The sequence below is a fragment of the Amblyomma maculatum genome, chromosome 1 (assembly GCF_055883805.1).
Source record: "Amblyomma maculatum isolate TAMU_Amacu chromosome 1, ASM5588380v1, whole genome shotgun sequence".
NCBI classification, from domain to species: Eukaryota; Metazoa; Arthropoda; class Arachnida; order Ixodida; family Ixodidae; genus Amblyomma; species Amblyomma maculatum.
In genome coordinates this window covers 211,324,024-211,342,213 of record NC_139344.1, presented here as the reverse complement: position 1 = coordinate 211,342,213, position 18,190 = coordinate 211,324,024, and the positions used below count along the sequence as shown (strand labels likewise).

At 42.0% G+C, this 18,190-nt stretch overlaps 1 protein-coding gene across 2 annotated transcripts in view; it reads right to left on the bottom strand.

The window, feature by feature from the left end:
* Nucleotides 1-7,357: 7,357 nt before the first annotated feature.
* Nucleotides 7,358-18,190, bottom strand: part of rtet (major facilitator superfamily domain-containing protein rtet) — a 46,286-nt gene continuing 35,453 nt past the window's right edge. For both annotated transcript variants that reach the window (XM_084590231.1, XM_084590230.1), the window contains exon 12: nt 7,358-17,896. In XM_084590231.1, the coding sequence (XP_084446357.1) occupies nt 17,784-17,896 (113 nt within the window). In that variant the 3' untranslated portion in view covers nt 7,358-17,783. The remainder of the gene's footprint in view (nt 17,897-18,190) is intronic.

Below are 18,190 nucleotides of genomic sequence, written 5' to 3'. Positions count from 1 at the left end.
GTTATACTTTGTGTTTTTTTTCCGGCCAGCATGTAGCACAGTTCATAATTAATGCTACGAAGATGACGAAGCGGGCAGTAGCGCGGGGCGGAGCGCTCGCACCAGGCCCGCTGGCCATTAAAGCATATTTCATCGTCATGCCATCACGTCGTTGATGCACTTTTGATGCACCGCGGGGCCCAACCTTCGTATCATAGCCAATCGCAGCAAATAACCTGATTCGTTACTTGCTGCCTACAACACCCCTTCAAATTTATTGATGGTAATTGCCACGCTGTCCAATTAACGTACACGTGCAAGAAAAAAGCATGCATATAAAAAGTAAAAACATGCAAACGGAAGTGACCTATAAATTCTGGCCTTGACCCAATATTAACCTGTACGTGGTCCCGTCTCTTACAAAGAGAGGGAAAATAAGTAAATAACCATAAGACACAACTTTTCCCTTCACACCGTATCACATGTATATATATACGCGCGCGACATTGCACCTTGTCACTTCAACGTTCGCCGGTTGTGAACGTCAAATTGGTGATGTCATTTCGACGCATCCTTCTCATAGACCTTTGGTGCCGCATACTGCGATAATGTGGTCGTCGTCTTGGCTCACCGGTTCTCCCAAAATCTGCACCGTCAGTGACCTAGCTTCGCCTTTCGGGCGACCCACAATTATCGGACCCCTTCCAAGCACGTGCATCTCTCTTTTGTCATATACGGGCCTCCTAGCTCATTCTAACCTCGACTTAGAACACTTCAAAAGCTTTCGTCGCTGCCGTTCACCTTGCATCGCGCGGTGTACACGGGGAACTACTGCTATCGGGGGCTGACGCTCGACAGTATAAACTGTGAAGATCGTTGGCAAATAATGAAGTGCTGTTACAATTAAGTGATAACTGCATGCGAAACAAGCGAGTCTTTTTCACACAGCCACGCGATTGCTAGCTCCGCTGCTGAAGGAGTCGCACGAATCGACCTTATCTTTATTTTGTTATTAGATAGGTTTTTGTAGTATAGCAGGGACAAAATTCGAACATTTATTACAGCGATGGCCAGTTCCGAATTAAGCGCCGTCCGCAGCTGGCTCTGATGCATGGAGGATGGAAAGAACTTAGGAGAGGCCCTGACGTCATTCTTTTGAAGCCGGCGCGGCCGCGCCGCGACCGGACGCTGCAACGTCTCTCCTCCTCCTCTACCCTCCGCATTCTCTTTTTCCGCGACGCTCACTTACCTAGGGCCCTTAGCAACGCTGTTGCTAGTGGCCCGAGTTTTCATAGCAACAGCGTCGCCGTTGCTAATGGCCCGACTTGGCTAACCCTAAATTTTGACGTCACTTCCGCCACACTTTCTCCAATGCATTGGGAATGGCAAGGGCCTCTCCTAAGTTGTTTCCTTCCTCCATGCTCTGATGCGAAACCGGCTGCGCAGTTCGTCGTTCGGCGCGCGCGCGTGTGGCGCTGTTGCTTAAAGCTCGACAAAAGCTTTGGCGCATGTGTCCCCTGCTCACGGCCGGTCTCGGGGGAGAGCGCAAGCGCGCTCTCCCTCGAGACTACGCACCGTGCTCGAGACTGGCCGTGCCCTGCTTTAGGTTGCTGGCAAGGAGGTCAGCCGGTTGGTTCCAGGCAGGCGCGTTGGATGAGTCATCGGGCAAGTTACGACATATATCTCCGAATGTCGTTGTGCGATATGGCGTTTCAGGTACATGGTGCTGGTTTTAACGTGGCGCCAGCGGAATGCGTGCAGATGGCACGTAAGTCAGAGTTGGCGGCTCCCGGTGTCGTGCGGTCTCCTGACGTCACATACACACACACACACACACACCAAACTACCACCCACCAGACCCATGCTCGTGATCCTTCGCTAAAAGCGCCAACGCCGAATTTACTGTGGAACATGGGTCTTAAATTTAACACTGCTATGTTAAAAATGGACTCCCGAAATATTGCTCTGAAAACAATATGATATCGCACCTCAAGAAAATTTATCAGTTGGCCCAAAGCCCAAAATTTGACAATCACGCCAAGGTCGCACCTACTGGAATGTTCGTGACCCTTCCAAAACTGAGTGATAAGCAAAGTACACGCCCCTAAAATTGACCCCAATTATTCTGATGGGGAACCCTAAATATTCTGTGTGAACCTCAAAAAAAAAAAAAAAAAAAAAAAAAAATTCTCAGATTAATAAGATTCTTGTGGCATATATGAGCGTTACTTTTATAAAGCAGGCTACATTATTATGCCATTGCCTATTCAAAGAAATGACAGAGACATTAGTCATTAGTGCTCGTTTCTGGATCATCTGCTGTGGCAATTGAAAAGGTAATATCAAGACCATGTGAGATGGATCTCCAGTATTCGCCGGCTTTTCAGGTGAAGATTTCGAGTTCAATGGGATCATCATATCCTTGTGTCTGAGACATTCCTTTGCTCCCTGTCAAGCTCGTGATTTTTCAATGCATTGAGGCTTCAAACGTATGCAGACGGACATTCTTTTTCTTCAGAACTTTGGACCACAGAAATTGGTCAGAAAACTATATACTTGCAGCACCACAAATTTGACAATTACTCTACTTTTTTGACCATCACACCGAGGCTATATCCACTGGAATATTCGGGATCCTCCCAAAATTAAAGGGAATGTCCCCCGCAGAAGGAAAAGTAGATCAGAGTTAATAGTTATTAGGGGTAATGAATATAAAGAACATAAAGAACTTTAAGGTATACATGACGGCAGTCGACCTTCGATATGCATTACCTAATAAAAGTGCTTAAGAGGCCCCCATACGTTTTGTTCACTGTACATACACGCGGTTCAGGTGCCCACCTGAAGCGAACCAATGAACAGCGGCTGGGATCGAATCTGGCCGCGGCGGCAGCTTTCCGATGGAGGCGAAATGCAAGGCACCCAGGTAACCCGGGTACTGTGCCATGGCCGCTCGAAAGCAAGCGGCCATGACTGTGCGATGTCAGTGCATGCTGAAGAACTCCAGATGGTCAAAATTATCCAGAGCCCTCCATCATGATGCCCTTTTATCGTCTGAGTCGTTTTGGGACGTTAAACCCCATAAAATGAAACCTAACTGAATTAGAGCCAGAATGAAGTTCCGTTTGTATGTGGTACTAGGGTATGAGCAAATGCACGTCTTCTGATTTTCTTGCTCCATTTGACCGACTTCTACTCCTCTCTTCCCTTCTTTGGCTTGGAGCAACTAGTTGCTATGGTTATGGCACATGCGCCGTAGTGACTAGTGACGCTTACCTGAAATGCGCCGGTGACTATCCTAGTGTAGCTTTCGCTACAAAAGCAATTCAGTTCTGGAAGGCGCGAGGAACTGCATAATTAAGCTGTGACCAGATCTTATGGGTAAGGGGCAGTCCTTCTCCCTTCTCCCCTCCCACTTCCCAAGCGAGGAATTTTACATAGAGAAACCAAGCCATTTCTGGTAGCAATTGTTCGATGGGGACTTATTATTATAGCACTGCCCAAAAAATATACGGTTTAAATGAGCCCCCCCCCCCTCCTCAACTGTCCCTCTAGAAGTGACCCATAAATCTGTCTCTAGAGTAAGCTCATAGGTTCCCGAGGCTTCCTGGAACATGTACTTGAACAAAATAATTTTTTAGAAAAGGTTGCCAGATTCCTTTTAATGAAGAGGTCAGTGACTATCTCAGGGCATGTTGTGCCATCAAGAACCATATTAGCGGTAATTTTACAAAGAATACTACCAGAAAAATTGCCTGTGCAGTCTACTAGCAGTTCTTCGAAGGCTGGTGATCCGACAACTCATGGTCGTTTCGTTCAAATTGCAGAATTTTGTTATGATGAACGATGATAATCCGCAAGTTGCATTCCAGCTGAATCTAGCTTAATGAAGCTGAAGGGGCATCAAAAGACTCGCTATAAGTGGTACTTTGACATAACCATGGCTAATATTCGCCAAAAATGTAGTAGTTAGAGGTTGATACTACAATGGGCAGAACAGCTATGCAACCATATTTGCGGCAGAATGCTAACAGCCCTCTTGAAATGAGGAATACTGCAGTCAAGACAAAAACATCCAAAATGTGCCACCATGTGTACCACTTCTATACACTACAAAAATTTCTGAGTCAACAGTTGATCAGAAGTAGATAACTGAGTGAAGTCTGACGAGAGTAAATAATGACGTGTTAGTATTTTGTCAAAACAATTAAGTCATTACCACAGGGGTGGAAGCAGCCTGGAGCATTTTGGAGTAGCTCAGGGTGCAGTAATAATGCCATTTTGAAGCAGGTTCAGATCAATAAAAAAAACTCTTGGTTCATGTTTCTAGGATCAAACGCTTTCAATAACTGCAATTTTCTATCCTTAACAAAAAAAAGTCCATTTTGCTTCCTTTTTATTCAACATTCAATGGTTTTCTGACTGCATACGCATCTCTAACAAGACGAGACAAACCACCAAAATATGTACAGACATCTAAAATAACCCCAGCCGATATGAGTAGCAATTTGGAACAGACTAGCAGGAAATGGAATGCTTGCTTCTATATTTCATAACTGGGCTTGCTAGACCAAAAGCTTTCGACTATTAATTTTGACTTCATAATTACAAATGTGAAGCCTACCACTTTGATGTGCTCGAGCACCACCACTGGTTTGGAGTTCACATCAATGAGCAGCACATTTTTGCTATCATGTGCACATCTTTTTTGTCCTATGCCTGTATCGATAAATTTCTGGACACAGCTGAATATAATGTCTTAAGAAAGGATGGGTGGCACTGAAGGGATAGCCCTTTCCTCCTTCTGTTTCCTTACTTCATTGTCTACTGCCAATGGCTCCCAACGTTGGAGCTTCCCTAGTTTCAACACGCCGGCAATAGGTCGTGTGGCTTACTAACAGAACATTTTTAGTAATTGGCACCTTTGTGACATCACCCCCCCAACGCTTCAAGTATACCTTTGTAGGTTTCACATGCTTGTTATCGACAAAAGCTCTATGGTGAAGTACCTAGCTGCTTGTTTTCACAGCAAAAGCACTACAACCCATGTAGCTCTGTAGCTGGATAAGTTCCCAACACAGTTTGCAGTGTGTGCTTCGCTTGCTGATCAACACCAGTGATTGAAAAGGCTGGGAGAAGGTACTGTGTTATGTATACAGAATGTTTTTTTCATAATCCCCTCCAATGGAAGTGGCTCATTTTAAATTTACTTCCAAACAATTATGCTTCATGCTTCTCTTATTAAATAAAATTTTATTGTATTAACTCCAGGGCGATATGCATCATACCTCCCCCACTAGTATGCTACCATCATTACAACTGTGGCAGCCGCTATAATGTTGACACGCAACTCACAACAGGCCAGCAACCTGTTGTACTCCTCATGGTTACTTGATCAGATTGGGCTGGACCACATTTTTTTCAGGCAATACCATTATTGGCCTAATACGAGACTAAAATGAATGCTCTGCAAAATTTGATGGCTAGACGTTGAGGCAGGCGGGTGTTTGGAGCAGTTTTTGAGCAATATTGCATTTTGGAGCAGTTTTTGAGCAATATTGTTTTGGACGGTTGTGATTACTGATCTCGAGCCGGGCATCCTGAAGAGTGAAGTTGAATGGGCCTTAGCCAGCCTTGCTAAGAACAAAGCTAGCGGAATTGATGGTATTCCAGCTGAGTTGCTTCAAAACCTCAACCACGACGCTGTTAACACACTGCATACATTATGTCAAAAGATTTGGACAACCCTGCAGTGGCCACAGGATTGGAGGAGGTCAGTTTACATCCCCATTCCAAAGAAAGGCAGTGCCAAAGATTGTTCCAACTACCGCATGATCGCGCTTATTTCGCATGCTAGCAAGGTGATGTTAAAAATCCTGCAAGGTAGGCTGCAGCAGTATGTGGATCGGGAGCTTCCGGACGTGCAAGCTGGGTTTCGCAAGGGCAGAGGAACTAGAGACCAAATTGCCAACCTTCGCTGGATCATGGAAAAAGCAAGAGAGTTCCAGAAACCCATTTACTTCTGCTTTATTGATTATGCGAAAGCGTTTGACTGCGTAGATCACAGCAGATTGTGGCAAGCTCTCCAAGAGATGGGAGTTCCAATTCACCTCATCTGTCTCCTCAGGAACCTTTATGAAGGGCAAGAGGCCACAGTCAGAACTGGACATGGTCTTACTGATTGGTTTCCGATTGAGAAAGGGGTGAGGCAAGGCTGCATACTGTCGCCCTGCCTATTTAACCTATATGCAGAGTGCATCATGAGGAAGGCCGGTCTGGACGAGTCTTCAGCTGGAGTGAAGATTGCTGGAAAACGTATCAACAACCTTAGATATGCGGATGATACCACTTTAATGGCAGAAAGTGAAGTGGAACTCAAGAGACTTCTGATGCGCGTACAAGAAGAGAGTGAGAAGTTTGGGCTTAAACTGAACATTCAAAAGACGAAGATCATGGCGTCTTGCCCTATCAAGTCCTGGAGCATCAATGGACAAGAAGTGGAAGCTGTGACAGATTTTCTGTTCTTGGGCGCCAAGATTACCTCGGAAGGAGACTGCAGCCATGAAATTAGGAGACGCCTGCTTCTGGGAAAGAGAGCAATGGTTAGCCTTGACCCCCTAGTAAAGAGCAGAGACATTAGTCTGCCAACCAAGATCCGTATAACCCGTGCTATGGTCTTTCCAGTTGTGATGTATGGATGCGAGAGTTGGACTGTGAAAAAGGCTGACCGCCGAAGAATTGACGCGTTTGAATTGTGGTGCTGGCGAAGACTAAGAGTTCCTTGGACTGCCAGAAGATCAAATCAGTCGATATTGTCGACCATAAACCCTGACTGCTCATTGGAGGGTCAAATTCTAAAGTTAAAGCTCAGCTACTTTGGTCATCTGATGAGAAGAGAGGAGTCGCTGGAGAAAGATTTGATGTTGGGAAAGGTTGATGGTCGCCGGAGAAGGGGTAGGCAGCGAACTCGATGGTTAGATGGCATTCTCGAGGCATTGCAGATGAAGCTATGTGATGTTAAGAAGATAGAGACCGGAAAGCGTGGCGTGACATGGTCCATAGGGTCACGAAGAGTCGGACATGACTGAACGCCTGAACTGAACTGAGAGCAGGAAAAGCAGTCTGGAGCAGAATGGAACAGCACTTTCACCCCTGTTACCAGTATACTTTCCAGCTTGTAATGATACACTATCATTACAATGTCCTCCTGATCATGTGAGAATATGAATATTGGTAACTTGTTCCATTCCCTGGCAACATAATCTTTCTGCTCATCTGAACAGTTACTTATACCGCCCCCCCCCGCCCCTCTCGTTTACCTGAGGCCACAAAGAGCTCGCCTCAATTGTGCCCAGAGCTCATGACAACACGCACAATATGATCTCCTGTCTTTATTGCAGTATTTCTTTGAGCATGTAAATACAAACTTTGCAATAGTAGTAAACAAGCACACTTGAATGCTGTATGCAACACTATGCATTACAGAGCACTCTAGTTTAAAATGCATTGCCGCAAGGCGTGGTAAACAGTCTTCCTAACCATGCTGCCACAGGCTATCAACAAACGTGGACTAGCATGTGGTATGACAAATGCAAGAGATATGAGTACATGAAAGCACACATGAACTGCCAACCTCATAACAGTTAAGGCACAGCACCATCACCTGTACATGCTTGGCCCTGGAAGACAACGATGTCTACCGCTGGCAATGCTATGGTAGTACATAAGGAATGATAGTACATTGTTAAACGCTTGTTAAATGAAGATATCACTGAGCATTTGAGGATTTTGCCTACTGTACAGTTATATCTGTTCACAGCACAAGAGAAACAGCAGAAAGCTTTGGGAGCAACTTTCTGCCCCAAAGAGACGGAATGTAGCCAAGAGCCCTGTTCACAGTGTGGCTCATGGCTAGCCCTTTAAACCTCCGTCTATATTTCTGCAGGTGTTGAGAGAAGCAAACATTGGTAAAAAAAAATAATTCATCAGGCTATGAGTGTTAGCCTTCTGTACAGATCCAAATTTACACTGCAAGATTACGAGCGCTTCTTGTCACTGAAAATCCTCATGCAGAGAACAATTAGGCTGTACAGTTTTTGATACCCGTGCATATTTCAATATCTACATTCCAAGGCTCAAGTGTCTGTAGAGTCTGTCCTCTGTAAAACTGGTAAGTGAAGCATTGCGGGGAGGAGAAAATTAGAGAAAAATGGTGTGGTAGCACCAGGCCGCTTCAGCTCGGTTGCACTTGGCACTGTGAGGAGGAGGAAAAAGTATGGCAATTCTAAACAAGCTTTCAGGAAAGGAAAAACAGGACAGCACTTGGGCACTACATTGCAATTGTGCTTATGGTGGTCAGGAAGAGGAGGCTAGGAGCACAGGCAAAGAGCCATAACAGCCACATTAAGCCTTTTATTTCTTCAGTTGTGCTCTGTGTTCGGAGATGGATGAGGCTATGAAACGCAGAAATGCGTGGTAAATGTCAAGCAACGTGCCAACTGCGTGTCCATGTCCGAGCCTGAATGTGCTTAGCACTGCAAACAGGAGGGATTATGGGATAAGGATAAGCATATGCACTCCTCCAATAGCCTTGACCAGCAATCACAGATACGACTACAATTTTTTGAATTTCCTGCCCCCTTTTATCAAGACAGAACAACCCTAATGTGCCTCCTTTAAATATCATGCAATATGTAACACACCGAGTGAGTCTAAAATCATGTATGAGCTATTACTTTTAACTTTCGCGAACATTGCCCTCTGCTTTGCTATTCTTACTTATAGTCCTTTGAGCACCACATCCTCAACATCTTGAAAGTTGGCAACATTTGCATTGGTACCAAAATCACATGGTTAAAACGTGTTCCCACTTGTTACCACTGGTCACCACTAAAAAGACAAAAGACAATTCTTGCAAAAATGCAACAAAAACCCACACACGGAGGAATAACCACAATATCACCGTTAACAATGATATCCACACTAAATATTTCTCGAAAAGGTAAATACGGACCCGAACAAGAAAGGAGCCAACCAAAAGTTTGTGAAATGATACTTTTAACACCAACTAAGTAATAGTATGACAAAGCGAATGGAATCATTCACAGCAATTAGCTTTGAAAGCACTTATTTGTGTTTTTCTTAGGTTATTTAAGGAGCTGTGACACAGCTACTGTTCCCTTTCCTTCTTGCATTATTGGTAGTTGTGCAGTTACGACTATTCATCTGTGTGCCCCATATACCCCTGCAATAATATTTCAGTGTTGGATGGTATTTTGCAAATAACCAAAAGAAAGCACAGTCAGGTTACCTTTTCTTGCCCCTGCTCATTCATGCCTTGCAATGTAAGTGCTTTCTTATAATCAGAATGACTGACGTAAAACATAAGCAGCTCCTTTACACTGCAACACCCTGCAAACTCTGTGGTTTTACTATAACACTGTAACCTGGTCCAGTGGTTGAATACCAGGTGCGCACCACTGCCATCGCCAATGTATTTGAGACTCTGCTGACTACACATTTGGAAGCCTCATCAAGCCATGCACTATGTAAGTACCAGTACCACTGTCCACATGTTGGTAACTCAGGCCACTTAGGGATAATCAAATCGAAAGCAACTATCCATGAATTTGACAATCAATCAAGGAATTTTACCAAAGGTCTGTCTTAACTTCATGTGCAACTGATTGCGGAGCCAACAAATGCTGCCCAAGGCTTTGCAACATCTCAAATATTGCACTGACAAACCAACCTTAAGCCGAACCTCTACTTGCTCATATTCAAGAAATAAGCAATCGCTAGGTAATTAATGCAAACACCTATTTTCCTTTACAGAATAGAGAACTATGAGGCAATTATAAGCAACCAACTATCTTTTTCCATTTTTCAAAGGCTGTTCATAGCCAGTCTGTTGAAAGTAATTGGGAAATTTTGAAGATCAAGATGATTAAACAAAAAAGAAATCCTTCAAAAGGTCACTCCTGACATTAATAATTTTGGTACAAGCTCCCCAAAATGAATAAAAAACATGAAAAAGACAGACTTCTGCACAGCCATACTGTCACTGAGCACATGCGAATGCAACAGCTATCGTACAGCCAAGAATGTTTTACCTACTGCAATTCATGAAGCAAAACAACTCTCTTCTGTTATGATTTGCTCAACGTAATGAATTAAACCCTGCGAAATTCTAGAAAGGTTCGAGATTCCCTTCTCAGACTCAGTTTTATTAAACAGCATCTACATATACTGGCCTTCTATACAGGTTCCAGCAATCACCTGTCTTTGAACACTCTGTATAGGAATAACACAACTGATTTAAGAATAAAACAATGCACCATTATGCCATCCTAACTTCATGTTATAATACCCCAGAGACAAAGGTCTTCAAGAGAATAGAACTGAACTAAACTTTGTACCTGCTTCGGCAGGACAGAAGCTCATACATTCTACGCCACAAACATTCACTTTTCCCGAGAAAGCTGTGAGCCAGCCATAACACGATCAGCCTTACACGATTAGAAGATGGACGGATATCAGTTAAATATTACAGATATTTCTTGATTCCTTCAATAAAGGCAATATGAATGAAAATGATCAAGATTCTGCAAAAGCCCTGAATACCAGTCACAAACAACTCAAAAGGAATCTCATGCTTCTAGGCCATCATTTGAGAGGTGCCAGTAATGACAAAAGGTTTGCCTTGGCTGCTCCTTGTATGCAGCTATTACTGCAAAACGTTTAAGGAAGCATGGCTATAAGTATCAGTCTTCATTGTATGTTTGAGCATGCTGCTTTCATGGCTCCCTTTCTCTTCCCTCTCTTGAAATAAAAAAAAAAGCTGCTCAAAAAAAAAAAAGTAAATTATAACATGGGTTTCATCAACTCCTGATTAGCACATCATACAGTGTACACAGAAAACAAGAAGGAATCCCTCCTTATATGTGAAAAAGAACAAAAAGAGACAATCATACCTTGACATAAGCCCTACGATTGTTAAATAACGACTTAACTTAAAAGCATAGCAGTTTTGTGCATCTGTAAACAGAATTAAGTAATGTGAACACCTTAGTCATGTTCGGTATCACAATTCACAAGATGCGATACTATAATATTGTACAACCTCTAAAGCATAAGTAAGTTCCTGTGCGCTTCTTTAACCTTGAAGGGTAAGCTTGTGGCCTACCTGCTTGACACCCTCTCTACCAATGAACATGCCTATGCTCTATAAAAAAGGATACAGTGCAGCCCACTTAAAATTCTGCCATTTCAACTGATATCAGTGGCCAAACTTTTTGAATAATTGTGTAGTTATGATATAAGAAAAGCAGTGGTCTTAAGAAGCTCAGTGCAAAATCTCTCTTACAGACTTCATGCTTGTCTTTTGCAATTGCGAAGAAAATAAGCAACACAAATCTTCTCCAGGAGCATTACATGCCATGAATGCATTAATATTAGAAATTTAGGATGTGCCTGCAACTAAACTAACCCCCGCTTCGCATCAGAAACATGCTGACTATTGGCACACCAAGGTCATGAAATAAACAAATTTGAGTGCTGCAGCCATTACACTGTAGCAATACCCCCAGCAGTACTATAAGCTCTGGGTGCAAGATTATGATGAGGTGACACAATGACACTGACTGTGTTCGAGCTAACAGGGACGACCCCGTACCAACTAAATTAGCAAGTTAATCAAAGTTCCTAATTATATACTGCCATTATATATAAACATCTGGCTATGAATGCAAAAACGCCTTTGCGCAGTGTGGGGGGTGTGACAAGATTGTGCTAAAAAAAAAAAAAAAAAAAGACTAACGTTAAAGCAAATTTTTTCCAGCACTACAAACTCCATTTTTCACTGCGTGGTAGCACATGCGGCCAAAAACTGTCCTTTCAAGCACAATACACTAAACTCTACACACAAATATAATATGTAAAGTAAATGGCGTAAGCTCCAGTCATGGTATGGCTATGAGAATTTTTCAGCCGTCTTCTATCACATAAAATGTGAATTTGAAGTACTTCTCTGATGTTTGGTAGAAGAATATTAGTCCCAAGGAATAAGGCAAATGTACAAATTTATACTCATATATACAAACTATGCCTTAAGTAGAAGCAAAATTCCCAAATATGCCACAGTGCATATATGCGAAGCAGGGAGCTCACAGGTAGACAGACACTACAAGGACGTCAGGCAGCTTTAGAATAGTGTATGCAGACAGACATAAGCAAAGGGATAGCGTAAGCTGAAAAATAATGTGGCTTGTAATGCACATGCGCCAAATGCTATTTCAAACCCAGCCTTACTGTACGCTCGCTCTACGTACACTATTTCCAGAGTTTTGCGTGTGCAGCTCTTGCATGCGTTAAAGTAGCACTTCCAACATCGCGGCACGCTTTGAAGCAGGGCTGCTCGCTTTGGAGTGAATATGTCGTAGTTGCTGCATTTTCTAGCACGTTTACAGGCCATAAGTGAGGCACCAGGCTTTCACTCGTTTAACCTGTATAAATAACATATGAGTCCTAAATTTGCTTCATCTTTTTACTTCAAGTAATGAGTGTGCTGCTCTTAGGCCTATAGGGAAGAGTTGGATTGTCGATAAAATGGTTCCCATTCAAGTAATGAAATCAGGCCGCCAGAGTAACATTATCGTCGGATGCTTGTTTGCAAACACTGAACAAATGTGCAGATGCAACAAACAGCTTAACGCCTTGCAAAACACTTGCACTTAGCGTATGAGCATGCTTACATTATTCTAAAGCTACCTATTAAGTATCTGGAAGAAAAAAAAAAAAAAGCTAGGCAGAAGATGCCAGGCCAGTAAAGTTATATTGATCATATTTCTTTTGTATGCAGCTTACAAAATACAACTGCAGCCCCTTTGTCTGCTCAGTTTTAGCAAATATTACTTGAATGTTCTTAACCTTGCTTTTTTTTCCATGCCCGTGCATACACTGGTAGGCTTGCATTGCACATTAGTACCCTATCTTTCAAGCATGATAATGTCTATGTGAATATCTTTACATATACCTGGCTTTCAGTGCATGCATATTAAAAAAAAATATGACCACAAGCAAAGAGGCAGAAGAGGTGTGAGGTGAAGATGCTCTCATATGATCAAGGCCAAGCCGAAGTTACCTGAGCCTGCCAGGGATAATATAGGGCGACAGTGGACCTTCCTTGACATGTGAGGTGACATATGCAGGTAACGGCACTAACACCGCGCTTAAGCAGAAAAGTGGCGCAATACCCAAAACAAATACATCAGAAGTCTGAGGCAGTAACCAAAATATGGTACTACAAGGCTTTGAAGGCATTGTACAGAAAGGGGTACGCAGCAAGAACAATTTGCACCAGCAGTGGCATAGTGCTCACAGAATGCTAGGGTGCAAGACCGACATGCATGGAGGTAAAATAGCAAGAGTGCAAAGCCTGAGAAAAAGCACAGCATCAGGAACGAGGTGTCACTGGAAAAAATAAAAAATAACAGACTGCGAGGCACAAGAATAACCAGAAGAGAGCAAAGAGAAAATTTGACAAGTTCAAAAAGCAGACTTGGACCAGCACAACTTGACAGAGTGCAAGAACAGTGCCATACATCTGTTCTGAATACGCTCATGTGAGTCTTTATCTGTTCTTTCTTTAGCTGGTCCATTTACTCCGGGCCCCTTACACCACAACGATGCCCTGTCACCAAGCACAGGTCAACTTTTTTTGGTGGTTGGAACTGTATTTGGCACTGCGGCAGTATAACCAAAAATCTTCCACTCACAGATACTCGCAGCACACTCAGTGAAACAATGTAGTGTAAATTAGCATATCATTTCCATTACTGAATTAATGAACTGTGTCTAGAATAGAAGGATAACATAATCTTCAGGATTACATCAACTAAATTATGAGTGCATGCCACAGCCAATGTCCACAGCCACAGCCAGAGAATAACTGACACTACTGCAAAGTAAACTGCTTTTAAGTGTAATACAGGGAGTTAAACTCAGCTTCCCTGATAGAATCTATCAGAGTTGTTAAACTTTTTTCCTGTCACTTGCTCACTTCCTATAGCACTGCCACTTGCATCAACTGCCAATGGCCAGGGAAGAGCGGCACACAGGTCCGACATGTGTAAAGGGCCTTGCATGCAGCGCATCATCTGCTGCCACTTTTGTCACACATCATCTGCTACTGCTGCTGAGGGATGCTCGGCTTGTGGCGACTAGAGGTCTCATGCAAAGGTTCAAGGCTTGCTCCATTTGTCAGTTGGTTTGGTTTGGTGTATGGGGTAACAAAAAGAGTGGGGGTGGGGGTAGGGAAAACCTACACACATGAAAAATAATTATTAGCAAACAAATGCCTATTAAGCAACACTGCTGTATCGCTATACAGTGCAAATGCAACTGTCTTGCGTCTGAACCTGCTTTCATGCATTCACTTCGCTGGCAGTACTATAACAATATCCTCAGTAAGCATCCTGTAGAGGTTCTGCAGAACTACAACAATACAGTACTGCTATGCTGGAGTGAACTGAATAATACATTTTACAAAGGTGTGCCCTTGTAACCACTGAGCCACCATTTATGTTTACGTCGCAGTACACATACAGAACTCTTTCCAGTGCAGCTGAAAGCTCTGGTCTGCAATCACAGTAAAAAGTCACTACTCCGCCTATATTGACAATTGGTCCTTCCTATGAACCATATGATCACCTTCTAATCAGACTTGTTGGGAGTGGCATTACAGGGCATAATAGAGGTTAATGAAAAAACAGCGCAAAAACGAACACGAGACCACATAATACAGGCACTGACTAGCAACTGACATTTATTTATGAACAGAAGGAATTCCTTCTGTTTGTAAATAAATGTCAGTTGCTAGTCAGTGCCTGTGTTGTATGGTCTGCAATTGCGCATACACTCACATGCTCCTTTGTCATGTTGGGCAACTACATAAATTAATTTTTTAGCTGCGGCTGCCATGATGGTTAGACAGTTGTAACTAAATAGTAAGGCATGATTAACATCACTTATAAATCACATAAGATAGAAGTGAAAGGCAGTTACTTAATTTGAATGCCAAACTTATCAAGAACAACAGCTTTTATAAAAAAAAAAGGTAATAATTGGTGGCGCTAGCAGGTGGCAAGGCAAATAAGTCTGCAAATAAGGCAGCAGTCTTGGCTGGCTAGAGAACCAGGATGCAGACAATATGAGTCAGCACTGGCACTGATGCCACATAAAGCAATAGAAGGTCCTTGCGACATAGAATGAGCAATAACCTCACTTATCACTGCACCGTGAAAAGAGACTGTCACTTTGTATTTGCATAGCAGCCCTCACCCTTGACTGACAAAGGCTGGCTGGCCCCCGAGCACACAGATAAAGCACAGCAATGTTACAGTAAAGTAGGACTCAACACAATGATGACTCAGACGAGGACCTAGAGAATATTAGAAATTCCACAAAAATCAAAGACTGCAAAATTTATACGAAAATGGGCTGAACTGTATTACACAAACACAAAAGGTAAAAAAAAAAAAAAAAAAAAACATGTTGACCACATAATAATTGAAAACAAATGCACAACAAAAATGCATCTGTACATTTGTGCCACAGCGCAATGCACACACTTGCTGGATCCCACACTATTTCTCAAAACACACAAACAAAAAAAGAAGACAGAGATCCAAACTAATTTTCGAAGCCCTGTGTAGGTTTTCTATTTGCTCGACTTGGTGCGGCTTTCTGACTGTACATTGTGTTGCAAAAGGATTCAGGAATTAAAATCACAGTTTACAAGCGCTTTTCTTTCTTTGGAATCCAATGACAATTCTAACTTCAATCCAACTTTTCTGCATATACAGGCTCTATTTTTGTGCCTTCAATAATATTTTTTTTCTCGCTGCTGCCGCAAAGGTAGCATGTTACAAATTCTTTGAATAGTCATTTCAGTGAGCTTCTGAATCACATTATACAACACTTAAACAGCCAGACACATAAAAACAAATGCATGGAATACAGTCACAATAACCTCCCTTATCACTGGACCGTGAAAAGGGACTTACTTTGTATTTGCAAAGCAGCCCTTACCCTTGACTGACAAAGGCTGGCTGGCCCCCGAGCACACAGATAAAGCACAGCAATGTTACAGTAAGGTAGGACTCAACATAATGATGACTAAGACGAGGACCTAGAGAATATTAGAAATTCCACAAAAATCAAAGACTGCAAAATTTATACGAAAATGGGCTGAACTGTATTTAACAAACATAAAAGGTAAAAAAAAAAAAAAAAAAAAAACATGTTGACCACATAATAATTGAAAACAAATGCACAACAAAAATGCATCTGTACATTTGTGCCACAGCGCAATGCACTCACTTGCTGGATCTCACACTATTTATCAAAACACAAACAAAAAAAGAAGACAGGGATCCAAACTAATTTTTGAAGCCCTGTGTAGGTTTTTTCTATTTGCTCGACTTGGTGCGGCTTTCTGACTGTACACTGTGTTGCAAAAGGATTCAGGAATTATAATCACAGTTTACAAGCGCTTTTCTTTCTTTGGAATCCAATGATAATTCTAACTTCAATCCAACTTTTCTGCATATACAGGCTCTATTTTTGTGTCTTCAATAATATTTTCTTTCTTGCTGCTGCCGCAAAGGTAGCATGTTACAAATTCTTTGAATAGTCATTTCAGTGAGCTTCTGAATCACATAATACAACGCTTAAACAGCCAGAGACATAAAAACAAATGTATGGAATACAGTCACAGACTTGTACACGAATATAACTTCTTTGGAAAGAAACTGCGCACAATGCATACATTTAAACGTTACTAAGGTGTATAAAAAAAATAGGCAAGAAAATATGGGGCATTACCAAATGCTTTTAGCTACAATAAATATCTTGCATTGCTTAATCACCAACTAGATCCCAGTGGTGTGAATTCTCGTAATAAAAATTATGATAACTAATCTTAAGTAAAAGAGTGGTCAGCACTATCTTTCATTCATCATAAATGCACAATAGTTGCAATATATATACAGTGGATCTCCTCACATACAATCTTAACAGGCTTAACAAAATAGGTTCATAAATGTCATGTTAATGCTATCTGCTTGTCTTTATGTATCACATTAGCAGCACCAGGTGATCTTTAAATGAGGTCACAGATTCAAAATTCTGCATAGTTTGTTTGCAATTTGAGGTCACAGATTCAAAATTCTGCATAGCTTGTTTGCAATTTGAGGTCACAGATTTAAAATTCTGCATAGTTTGTTTGCAATTAAACTTCTATTAGCTGATTTTTGTATCTTCCAGTCCTAGTTAAATAAGACCCCATTGTGCATACAGCTGTCCAATAGTACCCAATGGTGACAAGAAAGTGACGGCAGGCCGTAATATAAATCAAGTAAACACTTACAGGCAGCTTCACGTCATTTAGCACTATCACGCAAAGCACAAAATCTTTTAGCTTATTTCAACAGAAGAAAAATCAGTTTACTAGCAGATAAATGTCATAAAAATTTCTACTAAGGCTACTTTTTGAAAATGGCATAAAACAGTAAGCAGGAAGCAACTCCAAATACAAGAAAACAATCTTTAAAGAACAATTAGCCTGTTATTATGCAGAATGGCAACAAGGTAATCACACATTGAGTGGCATTTCTGAAAACTGCACAGCACTTAAACAATCTAAGCAAAGAGCACACATGCAGCTGTGCCAATGAAAAGAAACTCATCAGACACAGTGCACAATCACTATGCTTGTCTCTGCTGACTATCTAATAGAACTAATCTCATTTGACCATGTCCCTGACTGTTCGGTGCAAGTTCCTGAGAATGAGCAGTGGAAAGACAAACAGGCAGCCGCCAATACAGTAGCAAGCCACAGGACCAGCAGACCAGTAGACTGAAAGAGAAAAGTAGCTTCATTAACTCGATTCAGCTGTTTACAGAAAGCACTAGGTTTTAATTTTGTGCTGATGTTTATGAACAATAACACTACAAAACATCAAGTATTGCCAGACAAGAATAAATCACAAACAGTGCCAACTGCACCATGTGATCCCGATTTCAAGCATCAAGATAAATAAAACTGAGCTCATTAATTTGACTGAGAATTTACTCATAGATATCTTTGGTGGTATTTCAATGAAACTGTTTTCGAACTGAGTGGTTTGGACACCAAGTATTCCTGGGCACT